The 13080-nt window shown below is 39.7% G+C and overlaps 1 protein-coding gene across 1 annotated transcript; it reads left to right on the forward strand.

Moving 5' to 3' along the window:
* The first annotated feature begins 379 nt into the window (after positions 1-379).
* On the forward strand, positions 380-12969 carry trpc6a (transient receptor potential cation channel, subfamily C, member 6a). The gene is made up of 14 exons (XM_087806625.1): positions 380-531; positions 1199-1527; positions 2890-3022; positions 6185-6485; positions 7301-7486; positions 8504-8668; positions 8725-8959; positions 9017-9244; positions 10242-10506; positions 10575-10770; positions 10894-11094; positions 12374-12430; positions 12699-12774; positions 12839-12969. The coding sequence occupies exons 1-14, from the start codon at positions 392-394 to the stop codon at positions 12964-12966; spliced, it is 2640 nt and encodes an 879-aa protein (XP_087662751.1). The 5' UTR covers positions 380-391; the 3' UTR covers positions 12967-12969.
* Positions 12970-13080: the final 111 nt, after the last annotated feature.

Genomic DNA, 13080 nt, shown 5'->3' on the forward strand with positions numbered 1-13080 from the left:
TCCTGGTTTACTCTTATTTCTGACACTTATCTCATGTTGACACTGATATATTTATATGTCAACAACATGAACAATAATCTATTTTAATCTCGAGACCACCATCCGGCGGGCCACATAAAATGACTTGGTGCCCGGGGCTTAAGTTTCACACATGAGGTTCAATGCAGTCTATGTCTACCAAACCAATTGGTTCACTCACATCTGTAAATCCACGTAAATAAAGTGTAGCGAGGCCTGGAAGGACACATTCTTTCTCAAGTATGCATAACAGAGCAGAAAGGGGGAGGAGAGAAATTGACAAAAAGAAGGAGTATTGCTATTGGGGACTTGTTCTTGAGCGAGGCCAGTGGACCAGGCAGTCTTGTCCCCCCCCCCCACGTTACCTCCCAGCATGAACCACAGTGAGACAGCGAGTCAGAAGAGCAGCAGGCCGGCGTGTTGCATCGACAGCCCTCGGAACAGAAGTCTGGACAACCTGCTGACAGACGATGACTTTACTGAGGATAACTCTTGTCCTGGACGCTGCCTCAGGTGAGCGGCTTCTCGCTTGTTTGTCGCCAAACCGCCATATTTTGACAGCAGAAATGGCAACTAATCCTGTGGTTCACATGAATATAAAGTTGTTGTATTGATTGAGATCTTAAGAAAATATCTGTTAAAAAAAAAAAAATCAATTTTGAATGTTAAAAAAACCCCACCAGAGTTTTACACTTTGGCCATAACACAGGTCACATTCTTATTGTTATGCTTATGTGGACAACAAGATTACAAGACTTATCAGTAAGCTCTAATGGCAGCACCCACCTTACTTATGGTGCCAACAAAACATTGAAGTCCAATGATGCTTTTTTACACACTTTTCTATTTAGATTCAGATTTGGTGCTACAATACTGTATCTGAATTCTACGACGTTTGCTATAAGCAAAACTGAACCTCAGCTCTGATTGGTAGGCTGGGCGGCAAAGCATTAAGAGAGCGGTTCAGGTCACCATTACTGAGTGGGTTGTTGAGTGGAAAGGCACGCTGTCTGCAATTTAGCAACCTTTTGACCTTCAGTCATCTACTGAGGTAGTTATGAAAAATTACTTAAGTTTTTAGAATAATTTCGTTATTTAAGGGGGGAAAGGCAGTGTAGCTATAGCCAATGAGTTCCATCATAATAGTACCCGAAATCAATATCCTATCAACTTTTGAAAGCCACTGCAACTCTGAAAGACAACTCCTGGCCCGCCTTACCGCCTTCAAGCGCCGCCAGGCTCTCCGTGGACCGGCCTACATGTTCTCCGCTCCTTCGGTCAGCCTCTCGGAGGTGGAGCAGCGATTTCTGGAGGCGGCGGAGTACGGCAACATACCAGAGGTGCGACGCATGCTTCGCCACGTGCCCAACTTGAACGTCAACACCGTGGACTACATGGGCCAGAATGCACTGCAGCTGGCTGTGGCCAACGAACACCTGGAGGTGACAGAGCTCCTGCTGGGCAGAGCAGACCTGGCCAGAGTGGGAGATGCTCTCTTGTTGGCTATCAGTAAGTAGGTGTGTGTGTTTGCAAGAATCGAGCGATACGATGTGTACGATTCGATATATTGCGATATAGTAGGATTTGTTCGTAGCGTTGCCTGAATTCTTTACTCCAGCGTTGAGGACTTTACAGACCACATGACTATTGACAAAGTCGTAACTGCTTTCATTTGTTTTGAAACCAAAATATGTCCAAATATTTGGTTGGCAGTATCCTCTCGTCCTCAGTCATCGCCGGGGTCTTGCAGGATTTCAGTTTCTTTTAACTTCGGAGGACACAACGACTTCTTCCACCCAGCAGGCAGAAGTTGAATTGCAAAACCATAATGAAAAATAAGCTGTCAATATTTGCATGTTAATTTCAAATACAAAATAAAAATAAAAACACTAAAAGAACTATGGTAAAAATATTGTGTATTATCTAATGTATGGATATTTTCTGATACCTGTATCAGTAAGACAAGTCCACTCTTACAAAGTATCACTCTTAATATTTATTTGTAATGCTAAATCAGCATAATTAATCCATCTACTTTGCATTATTCTACATTGTGAAATAAATTCACCATTTTCTCGACTCATTAAAGGCAAAAATATCAGATTAAATTCCTATGAAGTCTTATTAATTTTCTCAATGTTCTCTGCATAAATCTACTCTGCCCCAAAATACAATAAGTCACGTGTATTTAGGAAGTTTAATAAACAATTTATCCATTAAAGTGTTACCTTTTTTGCCTATTTCCTCTGGAAATCTAGGTTTCAATAGTTTCACAAACACAAGGTTTGAAATGCTTATGATAACTATGTTTGATGAATTGTACACGATTAAGGTTTAATCATTGAATTAGTCAATTGCTAAATCAAAATTGGTTCACTCTTTTAAAAAATCTCAGTGATACATTTATGTAATTATTTTTAATTTATGTAATATTAGCTTACATTGTATGTTTTACTGTATATTTCAGTAAAGTGTATACATTTTTTTTTAAAATTAAAATGTACAATTTCCATACAAATAATTGCAGCGTTTTGTTCATTTTTGTGTTGCAATTACACATTCGCAACTCAATGGCAGCAGTCATTACGTTCTTCGCAGCTAAAGGAACAATGAGATCCCACAAGATCCCGGTGATGACTGAGGACTAGAGGATACAGTCGAATCCAGCAGCTTTTAAAGCTGATGTTTGGACATATTTTGCTTTCAAAACAAATGACTTCTTCAAGAGTTCTCGGTCAATACTGCAAATATATTCTTTTTCCTACTGAATCGCAATATACCATATCCCCTTGTTGTCCTGTACCGTGATACGTGTCGTATTACCAGATTCTTGCCAATACACACCCCTAGTTGTGACATTTGGTGTTGCAGGTAAAGGTTATATTCGTATCACTGAGGTGCTCCTGGCTCACGCGTCGTTCAGAGATGCACACCGTCTGACGGCCAGTCCGGCCGAAGCAGACATGCTGGACGACTTCTATGCCTACGATGAAGACGGTACCAGGTAAAGTCCCCTTTCAATTTTTTTCAATTCAATTCAATTCAATTCAATTTTATTTAAAGTGTCTTATCATAACAAAGTTATCTCAAGACACTATACAGTTGAAATAAGACTATAGTTGATTAAGGAAAAATAGATCCCAGCAATTCAACAAAGAGCAAGAAGTGAAACACTGTGCAGTGAGCTATGGCGAGGAAAAACTTCCTTTTAGAAGGCAGAAACCTCGAGCGGAACCTGACTCATTGTTGACGGCCTGCCACTTTGACCGGCTGGGAGGAAGGATGGGGGGGGGGTAGACAGATGGATAAGGAGAGTGAGGGAAATTATAGTGAGAAAAAAAAGAGGAGAGTGTAGGAGAGTCCATGGAGGTGCTGGAGAGAACTCGGGATCTGATGACGTGGTGAAGATCCTGGATCAGCAGCAGCTCTGGAGGTGGAGCCCTGGGGCTCCGGGAGAGAAAATAGAAAGGTGTGGGTTTAAACTGCACAGGTAATGAATGTAATGCAGAAAAGAAGGATATACAGAGCTCGGTGTCTAAAACTCCTCCAGCATTCTCAGCCTATAGCAGCTAAGATAAACAGTTTAGTTAGTTATAGCAGCTAAAGATAAACAGTTAAGTTAGTTATAGGCTTTATCGAAAAGTAAGGTTTTAAGATTGTTTTTAAACATAGAGAGGGTGTCTGCCCTCCGGACTGAAGCCGGTAGTTGGTTTCATAGCAGAGGGGCTTCAAAACTGAAGGCCCTGGCTCCAAATCTACATTTAGAGATTTGTGGTATAACTAATAGATCCGAGTTTAAGGATTGTAAGGTCCTAGAGGGTTGGTAAGTTTGGATTAAATCTTTAATGTATGTTGGTGCTAGACCATGTAAGGCTTTATAGGTTAGGAGAAGGATTTTAAATTGTATTCTAAATTCTACAGGAAGCCAATGTAGGGAAGACAGCACAGGGGAAATGTGTTCGCGCCTCTTAGTCTTAGTCAGGACACAAGCTGCAGAGTTCTGAATGAGCTGAAGAGTTCTGAGAGACTTTTTAGAACATCCTGACAGAAGAGAGTTACAATAGTCCAGCCTGGAAGTTACAAAAGCATGGATGAGCTTCTCAGCAGCATCTAAAGGAAGGAAGTGCCTGATTTTTGAAATGTTACGAAGGTGGAAGTAAGCAGTCCGTGAGATTTGTTTTATGTGCGAGTTAAATGATAAGTCCTCGTCAAAGCAGATACCCAGATTCTTTACAGTGGTGCTAGTAGCAGGAGCAAGTCCATTATGTAAAGCTAGATCATTCGTTAAAGATTGTCTGAGATGTTGCGGACCAACTAGCAAAACCTCAGTCTTTTCCGAGTTCAGTAGGAGGAAGTTTTTGGTCATCCAGGCCTTGATATCTGTAATACAGGACTGTAGTTGTGTTAGCTGATTTCTTTCATCTGGCTTCATGGACAAGTAGAGTTGGGTGTCATCAGCATAACAGTGAAAGTTTATAGAGTGTCTTCTGATCAAGTCCCCTAGTGGGAGCATATAGATTGTGAATAGTATTGGACCAAGAACAGAACCTTGTGGGACACCATAGCTGACCTTAGTGTGTGTCGATGAGAGGTGGTTGACATGTACATAGTGCGTTCTATCTGACAGGTAAGATTTAAACCAGTTAAGAGCAGTTCCACGTATGCCTATATGGTTTTCTAGCCTCTGTATAAGGATTTGGTGGTCGACAGTGTCAAATGCAGTACTGAGATCTAGAAGAACAAGAACTGAAACATGGCCCTGATCAGAGGCCATCAGTAGGTCATTACTTACTTTTACCAGGGCGGTCTCTGTGCTGTGGTGTTCCCTAAAACCAGACTGAAACACCTCAAATTGATCATTGTCCTGGAGATAATCACACAGCTGACTTGTTGCCACTTTCTCCAGAAGTTTTGAAATGAAGACAAGATTTGAGATAGGCCTATAGTTAGTGAGGACCTCTGGATCAAGAGTGGGTTTTTTAAGCAGAGGTTTAATTACTGCAACTTTAAAAATCTGAGGCACATAGCCTGATGTCATTGACAAGTTAATAATGTCAAGTATGAAAGTGCTAAGTAAGGGGAACAGTTCTTTAAGTAGCCATGTGGGAATAGGATCGAGAAGGCATGTTGTGGACTTTGAGGAGGAAACAACCCGGGACAGCTGTCGAGGACTCACTGGTAGAAAGGAGTCAAAATATGTATCAGTCATAGTGTCTGTGTCCGGTGAGGCTGCACCGGTTGTATTAGAAGAATCTAGCAGGTCTTGAATCTTTCCTCTGAAAGTTACAATTTTTTCATTAAAAAAGTTCACGAAGTCACTGCTACTAAGATGGGGAGGGATGGACTGCTCAATGGACTGATGGCTCCGTGTCAGCCTGGCTACAGTGCTGAATAAGAACTTGGGGTTATTCTTATTTGCTTCTATAAGTGATGAGTAATAGCTGGCTCTGGCTTTCCGAAGAGATGCCTTGTATATTTTTAACTTATCCTGCCAGTCCTGGTAGAATTCATTATGTTTTGATGAACGCCATTTCTTCTCTAGTCGTCTAGAATCCTGTTTTAATTTACGTGTTTCCTGAGTATACCAGGGAGCAAGACTACTTCTGTTAACAGTCTTTTGAGTTAGTGGTGCGATTAAGTCAAGCGTATTGTGCAACGAGTCTGTGAAACTGCCCACAAAGTTATCAATGTCGGGGTGACTATGGGTAGAGTTTCTTGACACACTGAGGCTAGGCATTTTACTGAGCACTGAGGGAATTGTTTCCATAAACTTGGTAATGGCACTTTCAGACAGACATCTTTTGAGAGTGCTCCTGCTCTGTAGACTTGGGTCATTTAAGATAATATCAAAGGTTATTAATTGATGGTCAGAAAGAACTGAATTCTGAGGAGAGACAATAACATTTTTAATTTCAAGTCCGTATGCTAGGACAAGATCTAATGTGTGCTTAAAACAGTGAGTCGGTTCATGTACGTACTGAGAAACCAAATGACTCCAGGATAGAGTTAAACCTGTTAGCTAAGCTATCATGGACCATATCAACATGGATGTTAAAGTCACCAACAATAATCACTTTATCTGATTTAAGCACCAGGCTGGTCTGCCTTCAACAAAAAAAATAACACGGAGTTCATTTTTTCACAATCATTTTGCTAATACTTGAAGGTTCTCTCACGACGTGACGCCTGTGATCCTGGCGGCTCACTGCCAGGAGTACGAGATAGTTCACACCCTGCTGACTAAAGGAGCTCGCATCGATCATCCGCACGACTACTTCTGTGGCTGCGACTCCTGCAACTACCAGCAACAGTTCGACTCCTTCAGCCACTCGCGCTCGAGAATCAACGCCTACAGAGGTCTGGCGAGTCCTGCCTACCTCTCCCTGTCCAACGAGGACCCGGTGCTGGCGGCTCTTGAGCTCAGCCACGAGCTGGCCATGCTGGCCAACATCGAGAAGGAGTTTAAGGTACCGAGCGTCGACCTGGACTTCACACAAACACAGAAGGACACAACTGCACATTTCAGTACTGTTTGAGATAAACACAGGAATGTTTTATGGGCCAGTTGAGATGAAACACAGGAGCTCCTGATATATTTACTCTTTCAACACAGATAAAAATGCTCAGGAGACTGAACCTACATCATGTCTGTACCGGCAGCCAGGATGTTTACAAACTCAGGACAGCTTTTCAGCCAAATACATTTCACAGAATTTATTTAAGATTATATCTTGACAAACTAATCTCCTCATCCGTTGAAGTAAACATGTAGCCTTCATAAAAGAGATTCTGCCAAATCTATTAACGTGGCTATCCTAAACACCATAGCAGAATACAGCCGGGGTGCCATGTTCAGCCCTTTTTGACTGTTTTTATGTGGCCCTTCTGAGGTCATGTGAAATGAACAATTTAATTATTTATTATTATCCATACCTAGTCGCTACATATGACTAAAGGGGTTTTGGTTTACAGACTTTTATATTAAGTATTGATTTTTCCTCAATAATATTTAAGTTAATACAATAAAATGATAATTTGAGCAGATTTAGCTTTAGTATTTTATTAATTGTTTTTCTTTACTTTTTTCACTGCTTTATTTTTTTTTCACAGCATCAACTTTAATCGTAATTTCCTACCTAGCTATATACAATTGCACGTACAACCATTTTTTCAATAATTTGATTCTAATATGACGGAGCAAATGAATGCTTTTATATGAAATCTCATTTATAATTTACTAATGTGGGATAACTTTGTATTTCCTGTGTGTCTGTTTTTGCAGAACGATTACTGCCGCCTGTCGAGCCAGTGTAAGGACTTTGTGGTCGGGCTTCTGGATCTGTGTCGGAGCACAGAAGAAGTCGAGGCCATTCTGAACGGAGAAACTGACACCGACGATAACTACGAACCACCCGCCCGCCCTTCTCTCACACGCCTCAACTTGGCTATCAAATATGAACTGAAAAAGGTCAACTTTAATCCATCCATTTTTAATTTTAGTGTGTAATGGTGTTTTCTAGAGTACCTGTAATACCTTTTTTTAATATATAAAAGCACCAGCATTCTCAGTGGGAACAGAAAATAATTAACATAAATAATAAGTAACATTTTTTATTAGTCGTCTGTAGTACAATTTTCAAATTCAAAGGTTGTATCAGATAATAAATATTATAAAAATAAACAGAGCAATGTTTTTGAAGTGTAAAAATATAGTTACTAGAAAAATAAATGACTTACTGCATTTATGAATGACTTCAAAGTGGCTTCCTTGTCAGCGGTTGGTGTAGTTGTTCTTGGAAGTCGACCCAAAACCACCAGATGACAGTCTCAAAAATATCTAGACACAAATATGCAGGGCAATCATTCACAAGGGAATATTCATATTATTTTAGATTTAATGAAAATAATTCAAAAAAATGAATGAAGCAGTCCAAAGTTTAGATAGGATATCATATTAAGAGGAAATATGGGTTTTATAAGCACTTGAACAGACAATATTTGGATATATTGAATGCACTTTAAGCCAACGTATGAGTAAACATATGGTTGGAATTATTGAATATTATATTTAAACATTTTGAACGAGAATAACAATTTTAGCATTGATATTTGACCTGAATATTTTATAAATAGAATATCATTCGTTCATGAAATTGTTTTGCTAGTTTAGCATGCTAGCTTCCCTGCAATATGTCTTCAACTCACCACCATCAAATTGGTTTACATTTTGTGATAAAGTTCATTTCGCCTGTTTTAATGTTACATTTTTCTTTGCATATTGACATTTTTCAAAACACCTAATGCTCACTTCTGATGGTTTTTGTTTTTAATACAAAGATTTTCTAATAGAAAATAAGGATTTTTAAATTGTTTTTTACGGACAACAGAAACAGAAACACAGAAAATGCAGTTGACAGAAGTTAGTTAATTATGTATTTATTTAGTGATTCATTTCATTCAAGTTGGGTGGTGTGTTTTTTCTCAGTTCGTCGCTCATCCCAACTGTCAGCAGCAGCTTCTGAGTATCTGGTATGAAAATCTCCCAGGCCTGCGACAACAAACCACAGCTGTCAAACTGCTGGTGGTGCTAGCCGTGGCCATGGGACTCCCGGGACTCTCCCTGGCTTACTGGGTCTCTCCATGTGGCAGAGTAGGTGTCACCCATCAGATCACCTCAGTGTCAACTAACCGATGCGTCTCTCTAAGGTGGGGAAGGTGATGCGGAGCCCCTTCATGAAGTTCGTGGCCCACGCGTCATCTTTCAGCATCTTCCTGGGCCTTTTGATCTTGAACGCTGCGGATCGTTTCGCCGGCACCACCGTGTTAGCCAACATGACCCACCTCCATATCCCAGGACCTCAACTTAACCCTCTGCTGCTCTACAGAATGACCACGACCCCCTTCACTTGGATGGAGATCCTCATCATTTCATGGGTGATAGGTGAGGAAGGAAGAATCCAATCACCTTGTCTGGTGTTCACATCGAGTGTCGCCACAGGGATGATCTGGGCGGAAGTGAAAGAGATCTGGAGTCAAGGACCAGGGGAGTACTTTGTGGAGCCGTGGAATTTCCTGGACTTTGGGATGCTGGCTATTTTCCTGGCGTCCTTCAGCTGCAGATTCTCTGCTCTGAAACATGCTGACTTGGCCCAGACCTACGTGTACACACACTACAAGACGCTGACGAATGTGTCGCTGCCCCCGGAGATACACTACTTCACACTGGGTGAGTGTGTGCTCACACTTCTCCACAGCTGCTCTGATCCAACAATCTCTCTGTTTACATGGAATGTAAACAGAAGCTGCACATGAAAGTGAAGCTCCGGTCCAGTTCAGCACAACAGATACATCCATATTGTAGATGTCTTTCTTGATTATATAAAGAACTTTAGCTTTGATGCTTGAAGGCTCAAATAGAGCCACATAACTTTCACCTGTGATATAGAAAATGTTCTCAGATATTGTTTTGGTGGAATTTCCAAAATGCTAAAAGTCTGTGTTCTATCACAATTTACTCTAAACACCTTTTCAACCAATTCAACTTTTAAGGAAAATGTATTAGCAATTTAAAGGTAATTCTGTGTTAAAAGTTCTATTTCCACATGGTATCTATTTCTACATGGTATTTCCAAACACAATACATTATGTATGTTACATATGAACAGACAAATGTAACATTCATTTACATTCAAATAATAACACTTAAAAACATTCACTATTTTCTTGTTAAAAACGCTCTAAACTTAATATTAGAAATAATAGGTTTTTAGTTAATAATAACGATCTCACTAAAGACATTTTCTTGTGTTACGGCGGAATGTCTGATGCTAGCACTAGCCTAGCTAGAATGAAGAGCTAAGCTAGCAAGTATTCTTTACAAGATGGTAAAAAACAGGAATAAATCATGATTTTCTTTCTGGTATGAGCAGCCGTCATAAAAAAGCACATGTTTATATAGATAATTTTTTATAGTCAAGATAAAACGTTTTAAGATTGTTAATTTTATGTGGGACGTCCCGGAAATTGTCATTGTGATTCGTAAAAATGACTATAAAGTGTAGATTTATATTTTCGAATAAATATATTTTGCAATACAAAACACTTAAATAAACAGATGTAATTATTTCATAGATACATTTTCAACATTTTCAACAGCTCATGAAATTGACTAGACACAAAAGGCAAGATGAATTATGACACATTGTCTATTTCTGTTCCTCAAGCGAGAATCCACTGGTTGCCTTCAGACCCTCAGTTGGTATCAGAAGGTTTGTACGCTGTCGCGGTGGTTCTGAGCTTCTCCAGGATCGCTTACATCCTCCCGGCCAACGAGAGCTTCGGCCCACTGCAGATCTCACTAGGGAGGACGGTGAAAGACATCTTCAAGTTCATGGTCATCTTCCTCCTGGTGTTTCTGGCCTTCATGATCGGCATGTTCAACCTGTACTCCTACTATCTGGGAGCCAAGCAGAACGACGCCTTCACCACGTGAGCCGATTTAGTTTTCCGTCTTCACCAGTCACGTGAGAAACATCTGAAAATAACTGTGCCTCCAGACTGGAAGAGAGCTTCAAGACTTTGTTCTGGGCTATATTTGGGCTCTCTGAAGTCCGCTCTGTCATCATCAACAACGGACACAAGTTCATCGAGAACATCGGCTACGTGTTGTACGGCGTTTACAACGTCACCATGGTGATAGTGTTGCTCAACATGCTCATCGCCATGATCAACAGTTCCTTCCAGGAAATTGAGGTTTGACTCTTAATGCGTGGGTGTTAAATAATAAATTAACAACAATGTGTTATTTTTTAAACATTTAAAGAATTAATTGAATAAAAATATAATGACGCACAAAAGTGATTACCTTTCGTTTAGGATGATGCTGATGTGGAGTGGAAGTTTGCTCGAGCCAAACTCTGGTTCTCCTACTTTGAGGAAGGCCGGACCCTTCCGGCACCCTTCAACTTGATCCCCAGTCCCAAGTCCATGCTGGGCCTTTCAAAAGGTATTAAAGCCTTGATGAAGCGGTACGTTAGAGACCTGGACAAGGACAAGTCGGGGACTCAGCTGCACAAGGTATAACATCAAAAACCTCCTTTTTCTATTGATATCATTGATATATTTATTATATCCACTTATTCCTATTGAGTGGATACCTATCCCAGCTACTCAGGGAAAGAGATGGGACATTTACGAACCAATTTTATTCTAAAACCTTTCTCGGAAACTGTACGTTTTATAAAAGGTCATCACCACAACCCTTTACAACACTTGAGCGGCCATGTTTGTTTACTTCTAAAAATTACTGAGCCAGGGCTAATAGATCAAAGTAAGTTTCCCACAAAACAACGGCAAAAACCATTATGATTTGTGACTTCCTGTCTCACAGATGACTCTGGTTCCAAATCCAAGTTTGGTTTTGAATGAGAAGAACAATAGCTATGTATCGGTGAACATGTGTCTTGTGTCCCACTTCTGGTGTGTGTCAGATGCTGATTATATTCTTAATTACAATTTTTCTGTCACTTCCTCTGACTTGTGGTTCATTTTGGCAAACACTAGGTTAACTTACAGCTGGTCATATTTGACTTCCATCTGGGCAGTTATGTCTTGTGTTTATATTTCTGTATCTTAGAAAACTATGTCAAAAATGTTGATAAAGGGAAAGAATAATCTTTAAGGTTTTGTGGTTTTACCATCTGGATCCACAAACATTTTGAAGAATAATTTCTAGCTTTTCCTCCTATGTGTTGAACAGTATGTATACTTCTGCCAAAATATACCAAATAAACACAGGTCAATAAAGATAAATCATATTTTGTGTATTTAGAAGCAGGCAATGAAAGCACAATGGATGTTGCTCACACTAGCCTAGCTAGCACAACAAGCTAAGCTAGCAAGTATTCTATCTTAGCTTAGCAATACACACCATTCTAAAAAACAGAGAAACAAATCTTGATTCTTATGTATGGTCAACTTTGTCTGGTTTTCAAAGTCTTTTTTTGTGTGATATACCTCCAAGGTTATACAGTGTGATCATATTCGCTAACTAACTCAGAAAATATGGATTATTGGATATGATAAACCGATTTTGGTGGTTTTTGGCATTTACCATCTGGATCCACACATATTTTGAGAATAGATCAGTCTCAAACTCTTCCTTTATATAGTTTGAGCGGGATCACAAACAACACTGTAAATACAATATACTATATATTATATACTATATACTATATAATATTAGCATAAATAAATACAGGCCAATAAAATTAAAGTAATATTTTGTTTTTTTTTTACATGTAAATAATGGTTGGCATAAGATATCTAATCTGAGGTCAAGTTTTCAATTTTGTAGCTTGGCGAAGGAAAAAGTTCTGAATATAGTGGATCGACTGGCCCGACAAGATATCAGGTAGGACTGCATCCTCCCAGCCCCAAAAGACTGTATCGATATAACTCTCTATTTATTTTTAATATATTGTTTATGGTTATGAAACTAGAATTCCAACATCTGATTGATAGTTATTTCTTTTTGTTTACATTAAGCTATTGTTAAGATTTAAGGGCCTTCTGATACAAGTTGTTGTTACGGAAGTTCTTCTTGTGTACACCACAGAAAATGTCTCTCAGTTAAACTCTTTGATACATTTCCTCTTTGATACATTTCCTACATGTTGCAGAAGATCATGAAGCGACTGATAAAACGATACATCATCAAAGCTCAGGCGGACAGAGAGAGCGACGAGATCACAGAAGGTTAGTATTTTAACGTGTCGATCATCAGTCATCGGTTCCAATAAATACGTTTGACTTCTCTCAGGTGAGTTGAAGGAGATCAAGCAGGACATCTCCAGCCTGCGATATGAACTCTTGGAGGAGAAGGCTCAGAACATGGAGACACTAGATGGACTTCTGAAGCGACTGGGAGAGATCAGTACCGCCTCCTAGCGGCCTGTTCATTGATCGCATTCATCCGTTTTTCATCCACACTTGCAGGTTCAGCTCTGTGTTTACATCTTCCAGGATGTTTGTTTGACGAGTCTGTCAATAAATTTTGACTTA

The sequence above is a fragment of the Callionymus lyra genome, chromosome 14, assembly GCF_982586985.1.
Source record: "Callionymus lyra chromosome 14, fCalLyr1.hap1.1, whole genome shotgun sequence".
Lineage (NCBI taxonomy): Eukaryota > Metazoa > Chordata > Actinopteri > Syngnathiformes > Callionymidae > Callionymus > Callionymus lyra.

What these genes read in the sequence shown, in the direction of transcription:
- trpc6a (XM_087806625.1), top strand. Translation starts at nt 392, where the DNA reads ATGAACCACAGTGAGACAGCGAGTCAGAAGAGCAGCAGGCCGGCGTGT. An exon ending in GATACACTACTTCACACTGG is followed by an intron (nt 9,245 to 10,241) that starts GTGAGTGTGTGC and finishes CTGTTCCTCAAG; the next exon opens with CGAGAATCCACTGGTTGCCT. An exon ending in CAGAACGACGCCTTCACCAC is followed by an intron (nt 10,507 to 10,574) that starts GTGAGCCGATTT and finishes CTGTGCCTCCAG; the next exon opens with ACTGGAAGAGAGCTTCAAGA.